This window comes from Ailuropoda melanoleuca, chromosome 10 (genome assembly GCF_002007445.2).
Source record: "Ailuropoda melanoleuca isolate Jingjing chromosome 10, ASM200744v2, whole genome shotgun sequence".
Taxonomy (NCBI): domain Eukaryota; kingdom Metazoa; phylum Chordata; class Mammalia; order Carnivora; family Ursidae; genus Ailuropoda; species Ailuropoda melanoleuca.
The window spans coordinates 58,343,875-58,366,087 of NC_048227.1; the positions used below are offsets into that span (position 1 = coordinate 58,343,875).

Sequence of the window (22,213 nt, forward strand, 5' to 3'; positions counted from 1 at the left end):
AAAAATCTGGTATAGATCTTTTGGGTAGAACTAGATAGAACCAGCCTCCTGCCATTGAGACTCCATAAGTCAAGCAGTAAAACTTTCCTCAGCACCGTAGAGAACACCTTCTGAGGTAGAATGTGTAAGAGAGAGTAGTATTTTCTGGAATGGTGAGATAGTTCCCAGTTGGATATTATGGACTTCATATTAATGAGATGTCTCATAGGAAGGGGCCGTATTACCAATCTTGGGAAATTCTGTACTCTGCAAATACACACATTTCAGTGTTTTGTTTTTCTAACTATTATCTTTACTGATTTGGTGCACATTGTTGTATTAACAAATTCATATGATATTCTTTGTTTTGAAAAGAACGCATGCATCCTAATTCCATTAAAGTATTTTTTTTCCATTAAAAAGTACTTTTCTTTAAGATACGAGGTGTTGTCATTTCTGTGTACACAAAGCAGGATGCCACACATACTTGTTTAATGAGGAGTTATCAGGGTAACACTACAAGGAATTTATAAAGAGTCTGTAGAGATAAAGAGTAACCCTTAGGACAATATAATCTAGACAGCGCTTGAAATAATAATCATCCTACTTGAGCTGAAATAATGGTGGCAGAACAAGCATTAGCCCGGGAGAGAAAAAAGAAACTCAAGCTGACAGCTCGTTCGTGTGTGCTGAAGTGGTTCAGCCGCTCCTTGCAGGGTGGAAGCCAGCCCGGTGGTAAGGCTCGTGCACTGCACACTGGTGTGGCTTCGAGAAAATCCCCACTCTTGGCACCAGGGTCAAACGAAGCGGACCGCTGTGCCGGTTCGCATGCAGGAGAAAGACAACAGCAGGCAAGCTCTTTATTCCTCAAAGTTTGTTAGAGAAACCGTGCTACATATAATCCAGCTGTATACTCCAGGTAATTAAGGAAAACAAATGCTCTTTGGAGACTCATTATAGATTTAAAGTTCTTTAAGTTTTCATCAGGTTTCCACAGAAACAAAGAGTTTGAAACAATAGTCGAGAATGCACAAACCATCGAATAAGTGGATTTTAATTGTTTCTGTTTAGAAAATTATTCAGATAACCAGCCACATCAAAGACTATTAAACTTTTTAATTGCTCAGGTAGAAAGATGGAGAATGTCATCATTATCTATCACAAGAAGAATCTGCATTAGATAATGCTACTTGAATTTTGAGCTAGAATAACGTACTCAAGGATGCTACCAACTGAAGTGGCGTTTAGTACTCGAAAATAATCACGTGCGTTAATTATTCATAGTACACAATGCATGAATTTACAATACTAATTACGGTTTCAGAAGGTGTCTTATGCTATCATTTACTTACGGAAGGGGATCAGCTAATGCAAAGAAAAGTATAAATACTTGCAACTGCTATAGATAACCCTGTGCATGCAATTTAGTGGTATGTTAGGTCGAAAGAGTGAAGAAACGTGTCTTTGTGTTCTGCCAAGTTCTTGTAAGATTTAGTACAAAACTTGTATTTTTTAAGCAGTCAGGAATTATCATTGATTCTGAAGAAGACTTGGTGATAATGTGTTCACTTGTTCACTAGTCTTGTATTGTGCAAGATCCTGTTCCCTGGGGGTGCCTGGGTGGCTCAGTCGTTAAGCGTCTGCCTTCGGCTCAGGTCATGATCCCAGGGTCCCGGGATCAAGCCCCACATCCAGCTCCCTGTTCTGTAGGAAGCCTGCTTCTCCCTCTCCAACTCCCCTTGCTTGGGTTCCCTCTCTTGCTGTCTCTCTCTCTGTCAAATAAATAAATAAAATCTTAAAAAAAAAAAAAAAAAGATCCTGTTTCCTGGTCTGCTAGGTGCTATGGGCACTTAGGTGGACAAGAGAGTACCGGCCCTTCTGGGACTCCCCGTGTTGTACAGTGGAGTGAATGAGGGTGGCAAGGGCAACTTTGAATAGATTTGTAGCACCTCAAACTCTTTAGTATATGCACGTACAGTGACTGTTTTACACGCTCCTCTTCCTTATTAGGGGAGATGCAGGGGATCAAGTAGCTGAAAAACAAAAACAAAGAGTATGCGTTGGACTCAGTAAAGATCTTCAACATTGTTTTGCCACATCATTCTGTTTTTACTCTTTTGTCATGATATATTTTGTTTCCCTTTTGAAAAACACATAAAAATCTAAAAAATAAAGATGATAAAATATTATAAGATATAGTCCTCTAAGTCTATCATTCAGACCATTTAGAGATAACAATTGTTAGCATTTTTACATATTTATTCTGCCTTTTTCCTATGTATATATTTTGAGCAAAAAAGATACCTTAGTACAGTTATAACTTTGAATTATGCTTTTTTTTTCACTTAGCTTTTTATCATAAGCATGTTTCCATGTCATAAAATGTTTCACAAACATTGCTATATGTTGGTAATATGTTCCATTATATCAGTGTGCCATAATCTATTGAGCCATTCCTCTGTTGGTATATTTTGAAGTTGGTTTTGGTTTGCATGGTTATAAATAATCTGTATTCAGCCTTTGGTTGAATTTCTGATCATTTCCTATAGATTGATTTCTAGAAACAGAACAACTGGGTCAAGTTTATGACTTCCTTTAGGGCTCTTAATACAATCCAACACATTTTTTTGTAGCAACTGAACTAATTTGCTTTTTTAGTAGCAATGGGTGTCTCATTATCTACTCGCCAGCATTGAGTAGTATAATTTACTGTTCTTTGCAAAATTCATATATGAAAAATGATATCTCATTCTTGTTTTTTCTTTCTCTGGTTACTAGTGAGCTTGCCTATATTTTTCATTTGTTTGTTAGCCTCTTAGACTTTTTATACTTTTTGTTCCATGAATTATCTATTCATATTCTTTTTTTTTAATATTTTATTTATTTATTTGTCAGAGAGAGAGAGTATACAAGCAGGAGGAAGGGGCAGAGGGAGAAGCAGGCTCCCCACTGAGCAGGGAGCCTGACGTGGGGCTTGATCCCAGGATCCTGGGATCATGACCTGAGCTGAAGGTGGACGCATAACTGACTGAGCCACCCAGGCACCCCTCTGTTCATACTCTGTCCATTTTTCTGTTGGAATGCTCTTACAATTTTAGTTTCATTGCAGTCAGTCCTTGTCTCTCCCAGTTTCCTTTTTCATGTCAACTTGTTTTCTTTCTCTGATTTTGTGTTTTTATTTGACTGGGTCTATGCTTTCTTTCTTCTATAGAGATCCCACATAATTTTCTAGCTTTCTTTCCTTCTAGTTCTTGTAAACAGTAAATCACAAGTTTTATTTTTAGAAATAAGTTTTATACCACACCATAAAAATTCCAAAATTGATTAAGAAAAATAAATGAACATTAGGGTGTCTGCATGGCTCAATTGGTTAAGCATCTGCCTTTGGCTCAGGTCATGATCTTAGGGTCCTGGGATGGAGTCCCGTGTAGTGTCAGGCTCCCTGCTCAGTGGGGAGTTTGCTTCTCCCTCCCTCTCTGCCCCTACCCCTGCTCATGCTCTCTCTCTCTCTCAAATAAATAAAATCTTTAAAAAAAGAAATGAACATAAAACAAATGACAATATGTGTTTTTGTATGTCTTTATCAGTGATGTAAAACCAGTCTTGCTACAAAAGCTAGACATATTTTTTACATGTGCTGGACTTGCTAAGGACTTTATAGGCTTTTCCTAGTAAATCTCTGTAGAAAGTATAGTGTTTCAGTTAGCTATTGCTACATAACAAATCACCCCCCAAATTCAGTGGCTTAAAAAAATAGGCATTTATTATTGCTCCCTAGTCTACAGGTCAGCTGGGAAGTTCTTTTGATAGATTTTGGATTCACTTATGTGTCTGCAGTCAGTTTTGCTGGTCATGGTTGGGTTCGCTCATCCAGTGGGGGTGGGTGGAGACAGCTGGCTATAGGCTGGCCTAGGATGCTTTCTCAGCTTAGACAATTGGCTCTCCTTCTTATGGTCTCTCGTTCATCAGCAGGCCAGCCTAGCTGTAGCAACACAGTGAACAGAAGCGCTCAAAGCTTCTTGAGACCTAAGCTCAGCACTGGAAGATTGTGACTTTTGCCTCATTCTGTTGACAGTGGTAAATTACAAGTCCAGCCCAGACTGAAGAGTTAGGCAGACTCCGTGTCTTAATGGGAGAGGTGGAAAGTCACAATCCAAAGAGTGTAAAAAGGAGGCAAGAACAGTTGGAGCCATTATTATAATCAGATTGCCCCATATAGGCATTCTTCATTTCTCCAAAAATATTTTAAATGGGTTTAAAATTATCATAATTTTTTAGAGAATTTTTAACTTAATGCACTTGAATGCCCCAAGCACATTTCAATACTGAATACTAGGGAAAGGGGATCAGTAGTCCTGTGGCAGCATACCATTTGTGTGGTGCACAGGGCTCGATGAGACAATTTGTCAGCACCTATGTGATGAAAACACTAAATTTCTATGATATAATCAGAAGAAAAATAAATTTACAAAGATACTTTAAATATATCAAATATTGAATTCGAACAAAAACTTTTAAATAAAATCTCTTCAAATTTGTAATGAGAAAAGTTGGCTCCATGAACATAACTTTTTAAAAATCAGCTTTGATTTGAAATGGTTAAGTGTAGTTCCTGACTAACAATTTTTAATGATAATAAAATTTTTTAAGTTTAAATTCAATTAGCCAGCATATAGTACATCATTTGTTTCAGATGCAGAGTTCAGTAATTCATCAGGTGCATGTAATAGCCAGTGCTTATCACATCACCCCGTTACCCCATCCCTCCACCCACCTCCCCTCCAGCAACCCTCAGTTTGTTTCCTATAGTTAAGAGTCTCTTATGGTTTGTCTCCCTCTCTGATTTCTTCCCATTCAGTTTTCCCTCCCTTCCCCTATGATCCTAAACCATATGATAATTGTCCTTCTCTGACTTCTTTCGCTCAGTATAATATCGTCCAGTTCCATCCATGTCGATGTAAACAGTAAGATTTCATCCTTTCTGAAGGCTGAGTAATATTTCATTGTGTATATATGTATATATGTGTGTGTGTGTATGTGTGTGTGTGTATGTGTGTATACCACATCTTCTTTATCTATTCCTCTGTCAGTGGATATCTGGGCTCTTCCCATAGTTTGGCTATTGTGGACTTGACTGCTATAAACATTGGTGTGCTGATGCCCCTTCAGATCACTACATTTGTATTTTGGGATAAATACCTAGTAGTTCAATTGCTGGATCATAGGGTAGCTCTATTTTAACTTCTCGAGGAAACTCCATACTGTTTTCCAGAGTGACTGCACCAGTCTGCATTCCCAAAAACAGTGTAAGAGGGTTCCCCTTTCTCTGCATCCTCACCAACATCTGTCGTTTCCTGACTTGTTAATTTTTGCCGGTCTCACTGGTGTGAGGTGGGATCTCATTGTGGTTTGATTTGTATTTCCCTGACACCGAGTGATGTGGAGCATTTTTTCATGTGTCTGTTGGCCATTTGTATGTCTTCTTTGCAGAAATGTCTGTTCATGTCTTCTGCCCATTTCTTGAATGGATTATTTGTTTTTTGGGTGTTGAGTTTGATAACTTCTCTATAGATCTTTATGGATCTTTATCTGACATATTATTTGCAAATATCATCTCCCATTCCATAGGTTGTCTTCAGTTTTGTTGGCTGTTTCCTTTGCTGTGCAAAAGCTTTTTATCTTGATGAAGTCCCAATAGTTAATTTTTGCTTTTGTTTCCCTTGCCTTTGGAGATATGTCTTGCAAGAGGTTGCTGCAGCCAAAAGGAACACAATAATAAAATTTTTTAATGATAATCCGAAGAAAACTTGAAGAGAAATGTTTGATAGTTACCATCTTGTGTGAATAAGAATCCTATTCACATAGAAAATGTCAGAAAGCCTTCCACTTCCAGTAATGGTGGACTCTGTCATTAGGACAATGAAGGAAGATGGGTGAAATCAGAATTAGTATGGGCCAACTGCCAAAACAACTCCAAACCTCAGAGGCTTAACAAACATGTATTTCTTGCTCATATCACTGTTCGGTATAGGTTGGCCAGGTCACTGCTCATGCTATCTTTCATAGAACCAGGCTGGTCCCTGTTGTGCTGCCACCCCTCCTTCAAGTCCTCAGACCCATCTGTTCAGCCTGCAGATGAGTAAAGGAAGTGAGGATTCTGTAGGCCAGATCAGGAAGCCATGTATATCACTTTTTCTCACATTCCACTGGCCTGAACCTGATCATATGGCCACACGTAAACGCAAGAGAGTCTGGGGAATATAGTCTAGCTCTGTGCCCAGGAAGATTAGGAAGACATGGATAGTGGTGAGCACTAGCAATCTTCTTTTTAAAAATTAGCTTTTAGCAGCGTCACTGGGCCAGTGGGACAAAAGTCAGAGTTTAGGGGCAGTCCAAGATGGGAACCCAGTAAACCCACTTTGGATGGAGCCGCAAAGGACTGCATGCTAGGAATAAGTGTGAGCCAGAAGTCAGCCAGCTCTCTAATGGACTTCAGTCAAATTCAGTGAGCTGAGTAACTTATAGTACTTCAAGCCTTGAACTTGGATTTCTTTCTACAAGTATTTTTTTTCAAAGATAAAATCCAATACACAAAGATAACCAAACATATAAGGAGACAAGACACTGTGGATGTGAACAAACAAAAAGAACAAACAATAAAATTAGGAACTCCGTTGTTTTTTTTTTTTAAAGATTTTTATTTATTTGAAAGAGAGTGAGCACAAGCAGGGAGCGCGGCAGGCAGAGGGAGAAGCAGGCTCCCGTTAAGCAGGGAGCCCGACGCAGGGCTCGATCCCAGGACCCTGGGATCATGACCTGAGCCAAAGGCAGACAAACGCTTAACCAACTGAGCCACCAGGTGCCCCGAGAATTTCTGTTTTGGGGGTTTTTTTTGTCTTTTGTTTTTTTTTAAGCTAGGCTTAGAAATTTAAGTGTAGGGATCTAGAGACTATAAAAAGAGATATATCAGCTTTGGAAAACAATCAATAGACATTCTAGACCTGTAAAGCACAATAACCAAAATAACTCAGTGGATGAGTTTAAGAGCAGATAAACCACAGCTAAGGAGAAATATAGTGGACTAGAAAATAGGTCAGAGGAAGCTGTCCACAGTGAATCATGAAGAAATGAAAAAAAAATAGAAAATAAAGGATAATGCAGTGGAGAATTTGAAGTTTAACCTGGTTCCCTTTACAGTACGGGAAGGAGAAGAGAGAGAGAGGAGCAGAGGCAGTGTACTACCTGTACACAGACTGGGTGTTGTCTGACATTGATGGAGAAAAGGAATACTGATGGCACTGTAGTCATCAAGCTTGGAGAAAATTTACTCAAGTCAAGACATGATATACGTGGGGGTATATCAACTTGGGCTGTGACGTGGATTTTGACATCACTAGGCCTTTGATCTGGGGAACTCTGGTGCTTGGCTGCAAGAGCTAAGCATGAACTATTGGGGGTGCTGCCATTCACCTCATCCTCTCTTCCTCTCTCTTGCTACTCTAGTGTGAAGAAGTATTAGTTGAATGTAACTGTGTAATAGAAACCAAATTTTACCCCAAATATGAAATCCTTTATGCTTTTGTCAGACTGTAAAGGAGAAAATATATGTTCAGCCTTATGTTTTATTTTCTTTTTAAATGTCCCTGAAAAAGTTCTACTTCTTCAGATTAAGAAAACTTTGGGGAAAAAATGTCCATGACAAAACTCATGTTATGATCTCACATGTGTGAGATAAGTGATAAGATGCCCATTATAAAATGCCCCCCAAAAAAGCATTATTGTTTTTGCTGTCTAAAATTAACACAAGTTCATGGGGCAGGTGTGGTGGGGGGAGATTTAAAAAAGTATAACAAAAAACCAAAATTCGTCTTTTATTCCACCACCCAAAGATAACTGCTGTTAACATTTTGGTTTATATCTTCCTGGACTTTTCCTGTGTACATACTAGAATACACAACAAAGCCTTGCCTTGGGAGTGAGGAGTTTGGGCCAAATAAGAAAGAGTGGGATTTTTTTTTTTTTTTTTTTTTTTTTTGTAGATGGTTCAGTTGTTTTGGAGACAAATGGGTATAAAAGAAGGAACAAACCTGCTCCTCAGGCTGTGTTGTGTTTCACTCATCAGGCACTCACTAATTCAGCCAGTAAACGTGAAGCACGTCCAGTGTGCCGTGTGCTGGGGCCGGGGCTGTTCGTGCTGTGGGCCTGACGCCCTCCCCCACATGTGGTTAACGGTATTACCGAAACAGTGGGGGGGAGGGAGTCTGAGACAGATGCTATTTTTGTCATCTCTAAATATGATGTCATAGAGTGCCAAGGCGCCTGGCTGGCAGATATTTTGGTGGACCGGAGACAGCAGGAAGGACCAGAGGGAGCTGCTTTTACCTCCTGAGTACAAAGTCAGAAGCAGACTGGAGCCAGCTAAATTGTTCCCTTGTTTAGGCTGCCTGGCCTCTTGAGCTCAGGAAAATGTTATTTGATAGTTAATAAAAGAGTGGCTACTATTCATTAAGTATCTATCTGTTGTAGGCCAAGTAGGTACTACGCGTTTATCATTTCATTTGCTTTTCACCTGAACTCTGTAGATGGCATTTACTGAGCACTTACTATGTGATAGCCCCTATTGCAAGATCTTACGTGTGGTCAGTACTGTGAAGTCTCAGGACAAACCTGAGTCACGTCCTGCCGTGATCCCATTTACAGATGGGGAAGATTGCTCAAGGTCACATGAATGGATGTGACAGACCAATGATTCCAAAGCGTTTTAACATGGTTTTTGCCAGAATTGTTTAACTTATTTATGTAATGAAAAATAGCATTTCTGAGTAATAAGAAAACCCCCAATCTCTCACCAACATCAGTCCTGAAAGTTTGTCACTTCTTGGATAGTTTACCATCAAAGCCAGTATAAGAAAACACTCTTTTGGATACCTTCTAAAAACTCATATTTTAAATTAATATTAATCTTGTTGGAGCTGATTTCCTTGGGGAAAAGGTGTACTTCTTCAATTAATACATTTCATTCTTGCTATTTTTTTTATTTAAAAGAGTTATTCTAGGGGGGCAGAGGGAGAGGGAGAGAGTCTTAAGCAGACTCCTTGCTGAGCACAGAGCCCCAGGTGGGGCTCGATCTCATGACCTTGAGATCACAAGTGAAGTGGAACCAAGGGTCGGATGCTTAACTGACTGTGCCACCCAGGCACCTGCCATTCTTCTTACATTGTTAAAGAAGAAAGTAATATTGCTATCTTTTTGTGGCCTAAATTGGGATTTCTTTGGCAACGAATAACATTTCTTAGTTTTAATGACCTTTTTTTGTTGTGGTGGTAAAATAATACATAATGTAAAATTTGCCATTTTTAAGTGTATAGTTCAGTGGCATTAAGTACATTCACATTGTTGTGCAACCATCACCACTGTCCATTTCTAGAACTCTCTTCATCCCAAAGTGAAACTCGGTATCCATTAAAAACAGTAACCCCTCATTGCCCCCCATCACTATTGTTTCTTAAAAGAGATAGGCAACTATATAAAGCTTAATTTTCTTTACGTGAACGAGCACATAATTGTTTTAGGGATGTGAAGGATGGGGATATTTGCTAATATAACGGCAAATGCAGAACCTACTGACAAAGGTATATAATTTGTAGAAATAGCTGAGTGGGCAGAATCCTGATTTTCAGTTGCCCCAGGCACTTCAGGGCCCTCCTGATGATGATTTTCCTTGGGCATGTCGTTATACTGATAGAAATCACGTCCGTGCATAAAGAACGAGTTTAATTATACATAACTACATACCTGAGATGAGCTTTTACGTTTTTTTACATATACTTCCTGATTTACAAAAGATGAGACACTAAAGTCTAACTGATCTCAAAATTGTGGTGTTTGTCACCCTCAGAGCTTGAGTGTCTTGCTGTAGGAGTTTTGCTTTTTTACCCGAAGACACCGTCATCTTGCCTTCCCCCGCTGCAGGGAATTGTCTTCATTACGTGGGATCCCACAGTCTCCGTGGGTCCCTGCTGTGACTCTGAGGACTGGCAGATGCACAAAGACTATTTAGGGTTTTGGATATAGTCGCTGGTGGAACAAAACTAACTGGTCCTATTGAGAATGACACTTCTTTACGTCCTCAACTCATCAGTAGTGAGCCTAATTGTTTGGGCTCAAAATAATCGAAATAAAAAGCAGCCAAAGTGATTTGAGAGCTACTGTGTCCTAGGCACTGTGCTAAATGCTGTACACGCATTCCGTCGTGTAATCATCACAATCCCGTGAACTAGGAGTCAACTTCCCAGTTTGTAGATAGGAACACTAAAGGAAGAGAAAGATGATGTGACTTGCCAAAGGTTCACCGTTAATAAGTAGCAGACTGAGGAGTCACTCCTGGTCCATAACAGGCTTGACAGCAGGGTTCCCTCATAAGAGGCCCAAGGTTAAACAGACAAACCAACAAACCCCACACTCCAGTCCCTGTGTGGCCCAGTGAGTGGGGGAGTCTCAGGGAAGGTCAGGCCAGGTCTGGAGGTAAAGGCTGCCCAGCCAGGGAAGGGAAATGGGAAAGGCAAGGGTCCCCTTTTCGAGCCCCATGTGTTGCCTGGGTGGTGAGAGGAGATAAGGGGAAGGGACATCTCTAAGCAGGTTTCCAAAGGAGCTGGGTCCTTCTTTGTGCTCTCTTTCCCATTGCCTGTCCCTTTGCCCAGGGTCTCATAATGGCTGCATCCTCCTTAGAGCTGCTCTCCCTTGAGGGAACCACTTCCCCGGAGTTTCACTCTCTGCCGTACTCTCACCTCCCCACACCTCCAGGAGAGGTCTCTTTTCCTGAGTGTGACTGGTTGCAGCTGCTTGTTAGGAGAGTGTAGGCTCAAATGGATGGGCTCTGCAGTGGGAATGACGGTCTCCCCTCGTAAATCCCTAATTCTCCCAGGGACATAGCCATATCTACATTTCTGGAAGAAGTTTTGATCCAGATGACTCCCCAAGTGAGGGAGACATTTCTGGACAGGGAGGAATGTTGACAGATTCTGCCAGAAGTTGAGGAGGCTCAGCTGTGTCCCAGGGATGGGTCCTGGTGATGCAGGAGCTTTCTGAGCTGAGTATCTCTGGCCCACTCAGGCCCTGGTCTCGTCCGCATTCCAGCCAGGCCAGAAACACTCACCCATCTGCAACTTAAAATGAGGAGAGGTAATGCTTGTTGGGAATGTTCCCAACCCCCAAAAATGTGTTTGCAGATAGTTGTCATAATTTTCATGAATTAAATTCATCTTTTGGGAACAAGTGCCTACATTCGTAGGTGGTGTCTTTGTGGGTGATTTTGTGAACCTTGAGTGTTGTACCCTTCTCACATCAAGAGGGAGCATGTTGCACCAAATTATGCTCCAGGTGTCTGTCTGCTTCTGGTCATTAAACCCTCCCGTCTTTCCTACGGAAGTTAGCAACAGTCACTACATTGCACCTGCACAGCTGGACTTCAAATTAAATGAAAAATATTTTCTGATGATTGCACACTGAAACATGGTCTTTATTTCAAAATGGTGATAGAAGAGTTGGCATGCCACTGTAAGATGGCACCATTCAACAGTAGTGACAGTCTGCAGTTGAGCCGTAGGAAGGATTTGTTGGGACATGTTTACAGTTATATAAATTACAAAATGGAAGGCTGGGCTTAAGGACAGGGACCTACAAGATACCAGCTGAGGTGGCTCGAGATATTCTTTCACTCCCCACCACACTCTTGTCTTCTCTCTTGCCCCTTTTCTACATCACTATTACAGTCACGATAGACACCATCCTTAGCCTACAGTGCAAACACTGCTCCATTTGGTCAAGTTACCCCAAAAGCTGCCACCTAGGTCAGACTGTGACCAGAAAAAGAAGTGTTTTCAAATTCAGGGCCACTGGAATTGGCTTCAGTTTTCTAGTCTTTATTTTCATTTTAATTACAGCCACTTGGAGCCAGTGACTATCTGGAACTGTCAAAGAATTTTGATACAGTATTCTTACGAAACATTCCACAATTTACGCTGGCAAAGAGGACACAAGCTCGAAGATTCATAACTCTCATTGATAACTTCTATGATTTCAAGGTAAGAATGCAGTGCATTGTCTGAAGACTAAACATTTTGGACTGTGGAGTCAGATTGCCTGGACTGGAATCCTGGTTTATTCCCTATGCCTCAGTGTCCTCATCTACAAATTGGGGATAATAATGTTTCCTTCAGAGAATTGTTGAGGACAAAGAAGCTAATCCATGAAAAGCTCTCAAAGTGACGCTTGGCACAAGCCAAATGCTGTACACATAGTATCCGTGATAGCAGATATCAGTGATACCTTCTGTCCATCAAAGACACTGCGATGGTCACGATGCCATCATTCCCCAGACATAGCATGTGCACACTATGGTGCCATACAACAGGCTGCCCTACCCAGACTGAGGGCTCAGTCAGTTCACGTGTTGCATGAATAAATGATTGGACTTCAAAAATAATGGACAAATGAATGAGTGACTGGAGGCCCTCCTCAGTATGGGAGCTCTCTCTCCCTGGGACCCAGAAACCCTCGTCTCTGGCATTGCAGCGGCTTGTTTTAGCCATGTGTTTCCGAATGAGTTACCGAGCCTGTGTCCATTCCTCAGAGGCAGTACAGTCCACTGATTCAAGAATCGGCTTTAGGGCCAGGCTGTCTGCCTCGAGGACCAGCTTACTCTCTCGAGCTGCAGTTGCCTTCTTAGAAAGAAAGTGGGTAATAATGGTACTTACTCCATGTGGTTGTCGCGAGGATTAAATGAGCACATAAAGCACTTAGAACGTTGTGCGGCACAGAGTAGGCTTTCAGTGAAGGTGAGCCACTGTTAATAATATATATACGTAGGGCGCCTGGGTGGCTCAGTCAGTTGAGCATCCAGTTCTTGGTTCCCGCTGAGGTCATGATTTCAGGGTCCAGAGATTGAGCCCCACGTCGGGCACCGCACTTAGCAGGGAGTCTGCTTGAGATTCTCCCTCTCCCTCTGCCCCTCCCCCACCATGCTCGAGCTCTCTCACTCATAATCTTTTAAAAAATAATATCTGTAAATACATATTTATAGTAAAAGCGTAAGTACAACTTCAAGATAGAGTTAAATATTATTTTACTGTTGGATATAATTTTTCTCCTTATTGTACAGAAACAGAGCAGTGATTCTAAAATTGAAGGGATTTTAAAGGGGAGTAGAAAAGTACCAGAATCCTCTGGGAGGAAAGAGATGAGATTTTAATGTTTCTTTTATTCATTCAGTCAACAACATTTCTCATGTCAAGTGCAGTGCTAAATGCTAGAAATTCAACGACAGGCAAAGCCAGATCTGGTGCCTGCCTTCATAGAACTTACAGTCTAGTGTCAGAGAAGCATTAATCAAATACCCACAGAACTAAAGATAAAGTCATCCCTGAGGGCTGATCTCTTGGAAGGATTGAGAGAGAAGTATGGTGCCATGAGGGTCTGGGGGAGAGGAGACTGATCTCTGTGGGGGCAGGGGAATCTAGGGAAGTCCTGCTGGGGAGGGCCTACATCTGAATCCCCTGGGCTACTTAAGATCCACGTACCAGAGCCCACCCCACCCTCAGCCCAGTAAATGAACCCTAATCCTAGGGGATGGACCTGAAACCTGCGTGTTTGTAAGCCCCTCAACTGCTGCTTATAAGTGCTGAGAAGTGATGCCTAAACTCCAATGCAGGGGGGACGTTTGCTGCAAAGGCCCTGTGGCAGCCTGAACACGAAGGGCAGCTAGCGTGGCTCAGGTGCAGTGCTGAGAGGAGCCTGCCGTAGTGAGTGACATCCAGATGTGCCACACACTCCTAGGGGGCCGGCGTACACGTGCTCCCGGAGGCAGGAGAGGCAGGCAGCTGAGAACACCAGAGCTCAGGGATCAGGTCCTGTCACTTACCAGACACTGCTCTGAAACCACCATGCGGGGTCCAGAATAAGGGAGTGAGCCTGGAGGTGGCCCTCTGTTTTTAGACGGCTAATGCTTCCAGAAAAAAGTGGTAGAGGGGCAATAGTAGGTGGTTCTTAGAGTAGGAAGATCGATAAACTCTTGTCCACATGTCAGCTAGGAATACCTTCAAGAAAATATATGGTCCCCAGCCCTCTGTCCTACCCCTGGGCCTGTCTGTTTCACTTCTTAGTTCATGGGAAGGAAGAGTTCTGTGGCAATATGATGGAATACCAGAACCACGGTGCTAACATTTGCTTTAACTATATCACACATTAAAGTTTATATTCTTCATTTAAAGAATAGTTGAAATTATCTTATTTCAGAAATTGGGAGCATTAAAAACAGACATAAGTCTAGAATGTATTCATGGAAATTTGTGAAATCAGGGTATTCCTATCTAAATAATGAAAAAGGTGTCATTTGTGATTAGAAAGAATGTATAAGAGGAGGTAGAAGGATATGGAAAAACTACCCCCAATGTCAATACATTATTTTTAAGTACTGGCGTTGTTTAAATAATGATGTCTAAAGGGTAACTGTGAATCCTGAAAACAAATTCAGGACTTATTAAACATCAAGAATTTTTTTAATTTAAACTGGTGGACATAAAATTCATGAAGATATAAAAGCTGTTTCCAATATATGATCACATATGCACACTCACTCAGACACTTGTGTAATCAAGAAATATTCATGTCAAGCTTAGCCTATTTGAAGAATGTCTGTAGGATGCTGATATAAATGTAGGTTCTGGAAATTCAGGGTCTAATTAGAGTGGTGATGTCCTGAACTACCACTCACCTGTGCAAGAGCTGGTAATGTCTTTGCAGTGCATGGAAGGGACTGCCGCGTGCACAGGCCCCGCACAGCCAGGCGTAAATGGACCTCGAACTGGGAGGCCTGAGTTGGTGGCATGAGCTGAGACCTCTCCAGGCCTCAAGTCACCCGATAAAGCCTTTGCTCCCTACTTTATAGGATGTTACAAGCTGTGTGGAAATATTTTGAAAAGCACTCTGCAGTTTAAAAATATCACTTTAAAGAGACACCAACTAGCTCCCTGTGATGACAAACAGAAATTCTATTTCATGAGAGATTTGTGCCTACCTTCAGCTTGTGAAACGGAAGGAGTGCTCCCATTCACTCATTTTCCTCTCTCAGGTGCGCGTCATTTGCTCAGCAGCGACTCCTATACCAAGCTTATTTTTGCATCAACATCATGACAGTGAGTTGGAGCAAAGCAGAATACTGATGGATGATTTGGGGCTGAGCCAGGTAGGCAATAGTAACATAATCTCTTTTTATTATAAGACGGCCTAATTGTTTTTGGTTTTATACGTGGCTACATTTTGAAGAAGGTACGCGGTATATATTTAACCATCAGTCTGCTGCTTCCTTCTAAAGCCAATAGAGCAGACTTTTCCTCAGTATCACTAAATGTAAAGAATATAGTCTTAGGGTAGAAGGACTCTTCGTGATCCGTTTTTGCATGTAACGAAAACAAAGACCACCAGAAAGGTGGACCAGTGGGCCTATGGTCACACCGCTGACTAACGGCAGGCCAGAGCTGGACACCAGGGCACCCCTGTCTGGTTCTGGGCTCATTCTGCTACACTGTGCTGCCTTTTCTAGGTACTCTTCATGTCTACTGGATTTGTAGAGTGCAAGATACAGTATCCAAGCGTGCGGGCTGGCTACCCCAGGCCCACGGGGTGCCTGGCAAGGCCCTTGGCTTACAAAGAAATCCATTATTCATCTGCCAGCCCCGTTCCGTAAACATTTCAGGAGCACCTGTGGTGCGGGGCTCTAGGGACACCCTGTGGAGAATGAGCCGGTGCTGGCCCAGTTCTCTGGAGCTTGGGGTCTGGTGATTTGCCCCAGGCCAAGCGGAAGTGATTTTACATTTCCTTCTTCTATATGAACGTTACAGGGTATATTTCTCAACGGTTGAAATATTAGTCAAAATTTTAAAGCTATCCATAAACACTTAGCTCCAGAATGAGGGGAGCCCCATTCTTCCAACCCCAGAAGTGAAAGGCCATTTGGGATGAGGAAACAGTTCCTTATTGACCTGAATAGAAATTATGCATTCTTAGGAGTTTGGGGGAAATGAGGCCTACAATTCATTTAAAAAATGAACTTTCCAAATATGACTACTTAAACCTATGTGTAGAAATAAATAGTTGCTTATAAACCCACATGCTGGGAACCTTCAAAATGGTGGTTTCTCTAAGAGCAATACATCTGTCCAAATAATGTCTTTAACTGAAAAAATATACATGAGGGGCTATTTCATTTCAGTTTCTAAAGTTCCTTAAATCATTGATCCTTCAATTCTTCAATTTTTCTCCCTAGGATCAGGGTTCAGATATAGGGCCAAGCAAGCTTAGCATGTGGTGCTAACAATATATGAAGAAATGAGGGCTCGTGACCTCAGGGTCATGCGGTTTTGCAGTGGGTCACCTGGGAATGCATGGACTAAGGAGTCCAGAAGTTTTCTCGGAGGAAGTATGATAGCAAACCCCTACGGAAAGAGACATGATTTCTCTTTCTCACTTACTGGCCACAAGCCCGTGTTGGTATCACCAGTCCCAGGCTGTTTGCTGGCCTCGCAGAGAGACTCCCAAACTTAACCCTGGTTCGCAGGATCAAGTGTCCCAGAAGCTCAAGACCCAAGGCAGCTCTGCCTTCCCGAAGCAGACTCGCAGGCCAAATCTCCAGGCCCACAGACCTCTTTCCCAGCCAGTGCAGAAAAGGCTCCGGAGGCTTGTCCTCAGCTCCTCCTGTTGGGAACGTGGCCCCACCCAGGGCGCTTCGCAGGAGGGTGTCAGCCTCTTCCGAACTTGCCAGAACTATTTGTTGGTGTTACTTATTTCTGACGTGCATTTTTGGAGAAAGAATTCTTTTTCTGTCTGACATTGTCCTTCCTTTAGGTTTTGCAGAAAATTTTCATCCTGCAAAAACTTTCTTCATGCAATAATCTTTATATTTGAATTTTGGGGCATTGGCTTTAATTACTCTTCTCATGTTTTCCCTATTATTTTCTCCCTGGTAATGTGTTCTTTCTATTGATTATTGGTTTAAGTTAGTTGATTCTCCAGTCTAATTTAAGAGATTGTACATGGAAAAAGCATATAGAACACTTTATAATCTAAACCTTTAAATCTAAAAAGTTGTTTCAAACCTGTACTTAGTTCTGTAAATTTTTTTTGTGGTAGTTTTAATTGGTGCTGGGTTGTGTTTTTGGTTTGTGTTTTGGTAACCAGGACTCAGCAGAAGGACTGTCTATGTTTACTGGAGAAGAGGAGATCTTTGCATTTCAGCGTACGCTTTCCCGACTCACCGAAATGCAGACTGAGCAGTACTGGAATGAAGGGGACAGAAGCAAGAAGTAACCATCGTTTTTGCGTGAATAAAACTCTGGACAAATGATTACGGCAGGGAGAACTCTTTTTTATGGACTTGAAGGAATCATTTTTCTCATCATTAATTATACACTTTGTCCTCTGGACCATTTTTATCTAAAATTACTGTCAAAGATGGAGTGGATTAGTAAGTTAAAGCCATTTTTATAGGTTTACTTTTTTGCCTATTTATTTGGCTTTATTTCTGCACTACAAAATTAAAATCATCACTCCTGAAGATTAATGTAGGACCAGACATTTTGGCTTCATATTAAGCCACTTGAATAACACACACACACAACACACACGTACACGCACACACAGTTAAACGCAGTGTCATTCTGGACATCTCCAAGCTTTGGCTACATGGTAGCCGCATGATACAAACACTCCTTTTATGAGGGGGGGGAACCCTACATTTCAATACAAATCAAAGAAACTTTCTGATTCTATTATAAACTAAAGAGACAACATTTTCGAATATGGGCTTATACATGTGATTTTGGGGGGCCATAAATTATATTAAGTCTCTTGGCCTTCAGGTTTTCTCACAACTGAGAGTACATTTTTTTACCCTAAGATCAAGCTTGGCAGGCAGGAGCAGATCTTCAGTGGACACAGAGTTCCCTGAAAAAATTGAGGATTATGACACCAGTCAAATAAGGAGCATGGGTATCATCAAATTCTAACTGATAGGCAGAGCCCGCAATCCTGCCTGCCAGCAGGAGGGCAGACACCAGGGAAAGGGGCCAATGAAAGCGAGTCAGGAGGAGACAGAGTCCTGGACACGCCAAGCAGCAGAGTGGACTCCGGTCCATCGGAAGCCAGCAGGACCCCAGCAGACGGGGGCTCCTTCCCACCGCTCAGACACGTTCGCTCTGGCTGCAGAATCCCAACCCCCACCCTTGCCTCTGCTTCCGTGATGAGACGGATTTAATAGTAAATAGGGAAGAACACTTGATGAACCTACTTCAGTAAAATCTGACTTGTCCTTCATTGAGGTCATTCTTTGATTCATTCAAGTACCACCTGACTTTGCTAACTATTACCACAAAAGGGATCTTAGTTGAGGCTGTTCAGAGAATCTGAATCCCTCTTCAAGAAAAAAAGGAAAATGTGACATCAAGTGTTGTGAAAATCAAATGTTTTTGAGGGGTAGGCACAGTTCAAAAAAATCGTTAGGTTGTCAACATAAGTAAGCTCTTTGAATCTATTGAATTTATAAGTGAATAATCTATTCCCATTAGTCTATTTTGGACATTAACCTAAGTCAAGCAGGTAGATGCATAGGGTACCCAAGTACAGAGAAAAGTTTAAATCATGGCTTCTGAAAATTAAATGTGGGTTTAAAAACATTAAAATTTTCCAAAATTGAAGTAGAGTTGATACAATATTAATACTTTAGTTCCAAGTGTCCAGCGCGATTCCACAAGTCTGTACATTCTGCTGTGCTCACCACAAGTGTACCTACCATCTGCCCCCGCACAGTGCTGTTACAGCGCTATTGACTGTAGTCCCTATGCTGTGCCTTTTTTTTTTTTAAGATTTTATTTATTAGAGATAGCATGAGCTGGGGGAGGGGAGCAGATGGAGAGGAAGGGAGAGGCAGACTCCCCACTGAGCTGGGAACCCTACGGACGACGTGGGGCTCAATCTCAGGACTCTGGGATCATGACCCGAGCCAAAGGCAGATGCTTAACAGACTGAGCCACCCAGGTGTCCCTAAAAGGCACGGTGCCTTTTAATCCTGTGACTTCTTCATTCCATGACTGGTATCTCCCACTCTGCTTCACCCGTTCTGCCCATCCCCTCTCCCCTCTGGCAGCCATCAGTTTGTTCTCTGTATCTATGGATTTGTTTCTGCTTTTTGTTTGTTTTTCAGATTCCACATGTAAGTGAAATCACATGGTGTTTGTCCTTCTCTGACTTGTTTCACTGCATGATACCCTCTAGGTTCATCCATGTTGTCGCACACTGCACGATCTCATCCCCTTTTATGGCTAAATATAAACATATCTTTATTGAAGTGAAACAAGAGTTCAAAAGAAACACATTTATTGCTAGACACTTTCATGATCTCAGGTAAAAAAAAAATCTATCCTTGAGAGTAACAGAATTGTCCCTGTTTATAAAGAACCAAGGCTTGGAAAAGTTAAGTAGCTGGACCTGAGATTCGCAACTACAAAACTCACGGACTATACCACAGCACCTCTATAAAAAAGAGATTATTTTAAGTAGTGATTTTTTAAAAATTCAGTGAAGGTGAATTTACGACAGAACCATTGGCTTTGAACTTTATAAATATAAAATGTGTAACTCGTTTCTACCAGTCTTAGCTTTTTGCTTTACACATTTCTTTGGCAATTATACTGTACCTTAATGAAAAGACAGTATGAATGGATGGACAGACAGATGGACAGCCTGATTGATGGAGAAATTGTCTCTGCGTGCGTTGTGTGTGTGTGAAGTAGTCCCCACTCAGGTTCTATTGTAAAAGTTCAGCTGAGGTCAGGTATTTGGACCCAGGTTTTAATTTTTCCACGGAAACAATGATGTGATGTTAGGGCCCTGGCTCAATGCACCGAAGCCCACAGGATTCTCAGTGTAACTGCACCGAATTTTGGTATTAACTTAAACTTTTAAATATTGTCTGTTTAGAGCAAAACTATAGTTCAGGTTTCACGTGAGTACCTGGATCATGTCCCTGCTTCTGTCCAGTCCCCTCTGCCCCACGTCCTCCTGGGCCTGGTAGGCTATAGTGAAGGGGCTGTCTGAGCTGGGAGTGGGGGAGGGGGAGTTCCACGGTGGCTGGAAATGGCACATCTTTGTCCCCATCTCTTCTCCGCAAAGTCTGTTTGATAAAACAGCCTGCAAGAAAGAGTAACAAAAGTCTTAAAGAATAGCTATTACCAAAATAAATAAATAAAGCAGTTACCAGGAAACAATATGGTACTAAAAGAAAATTAATGCTAAAATGAGACATGAAAAACAACTTTTAGATTGGAAAGCAGTGTTTCAATTCATGTGTTTTTCCTCCAGGTTCTGTCCCTATTACATTCTCAACATTCCAGTCTTTCTCCCTGGGGTTGCATGAAATCTCTCAGAGCAAATGCTCTCTCTCTCTCTCTTTTTAATGCTTTAAACTGATACTTGAGGACAGGGGTTTGAGCTGAGTGTTAATGCAGATATACCCCCGCTCGCATGGAAACGCAGGTGGAGGAGACTTTTAGAGTCGGGAGAATGCCCAGGGTACCCTCTGAAATGATCCCTAATGTCCAAACTTAAAAGAAATTAAGGGGGGGGGAAGGAAAGCTTTTCTCTAAAAAGGAGAAAGAAAAATCTGATCACTGCATTATTCTTGCCCAGTAGGCTTATGTGCCAACACCAGTAATAATGGAAAAAAAACAACAACATGGTGGACCTAAAAATTTTGTGACCTATTTGTTTACAAAATGCAAAAGACCCTAGTACCATTCTAATCAAATTTAAGCATTTTCAGTGGGATTTCAAATTTTAGTCATAAGGAAATACTTTAATCTTCCTGAAGTATATTTTTTGTACCTGCAAGTATACAAATAACATAATGTCTAAATTCCTTGGAATCCTGAAAAAATTAAGATTTCACTTGTAAAATACATAAATGGATGTGCTCCTATCCGCTTATTTATTTGACATTATTTAAGAAACATAATGCTTACTGTGTGCTGGGCATGGTTCTAATGCTTTGTACATAAACTCTTTTGATCCTTATAACAATCCTGTGAGCTAGGTACTGCTCTTACCATTTTACACACAGGGAAGCCAAGGCACAGAAAATGGAAAAATGACACGCTGATTGCTAAGAGGTACACTGGAGCCGTAAAATTACCCACATTCTAATTTATGAAGCTTTCCCTGTAACTGCTTTGGTTCTGAAAACAGTCTCCCTAGTCCAATACTTGAACCTACACTTGGAGCCCCTTCATCTGTAATGGAAGCACCCAGAGACACTGGGGTCCTGGGGCCCTGACATTGGGGTTCTGACTGAATGCCAGAATCTGACAGCAAGTCTGTAATGAGTGATCTCGTGATATTGCAAATGATCAGCATCACATCTGCTAACCTGTAAGACATCCCTTGCTGATGGAAAAAGATTTTCTTTGGAGATGGAGTTTACACCTTTTTCTTAAGGCGGAATGAAGCTTTATTTTTCCCATTGGCATAACAGTTCATTTTCCTGGAACATAAAATTAAGACTAATAAAATCTATCCTCTTGTCTAATGTCTACTGAGTCTGTCCAGCTTCGCACTGGAAACTTCTCATCTGTGACCTCAGCAGGCCACTCGGCCTGGTCGAACATGTCTACTGACCTGTCATCTGGGATAACTTGAAACTCCAGAGGTTATCTGTCTTTCCTGCTTGCTTAAGTCTTCCAGAGGTTGTCCTGAGAAGTTTCCTGCCTCAGCGCTGTACTTTTTGCGTCCCCAGGGGTTGACTGCTGGTCTCTCTGCTCTGCCCGCTCTTCTCATCCGAGTACAATGAGACGGGTTCAGGATCTGGTTCTGCCAACTTTTGCTTTGTGACCTTGAACTAGTGCTCTGAGCCTCAGTTTTCTCGTCTGTAAATGAGAACAGTAATACCCATTTCCTAGAGTTATTCTGAGACTAATTGGTGAAAAGTATTTTGCAAATGGTAAAGGGTTACATGAAGAGTAGTTGTTACTGATATTAATAATTAATCATAAAGCAGTAATAAATGCCAACTCTGCTTTGCATTATAGCCTTTGAGAAATACGAAACAGTAGTTGCCACATCCCGAACCCAGTACGGTTTCTAGCAGAAGGGAAAAGAAACACATTAAATGGCTAGACCGAAGGGCATGGAA

General features: G+C 41.6%; 1 protein-coding gene across 6 annotated transcripts in view; it reads left to right on the top strand.

Annotated features, from left to right (window-relative positions):
- The window catches only part of AFG1L (AFG1 like ATPase), a 231,016-nt gene extending 211,345 nt beyond the window's left edge, over positions 1-19,671 (top strand). For all 6 annotated transcript variants that reach the window (XM_034668945.1, XM_034668944.1, XM_034668942.1 and 3 more), the window contains 3 exons: positions 11,922-12,062; positions 15,107-15,220; positions 17,212-19,671. In XM_034668945.1, coding sequence (XP_034524836.1) covers positions 11,922-12,062; positions 15,107-15,220; positions 17,212-17,340 — 384 coding nt within the window. In that variant the 3' untranslated portion in view covers positions 17,341-19,671. The remainder of the gene's footprint in view (positions 1-11,921; positions 12,063-15,106; positions 15,221-17,211) is intronic.
- Positions 19,672-22,213: the final 2,542 nt, after the last annotated feature.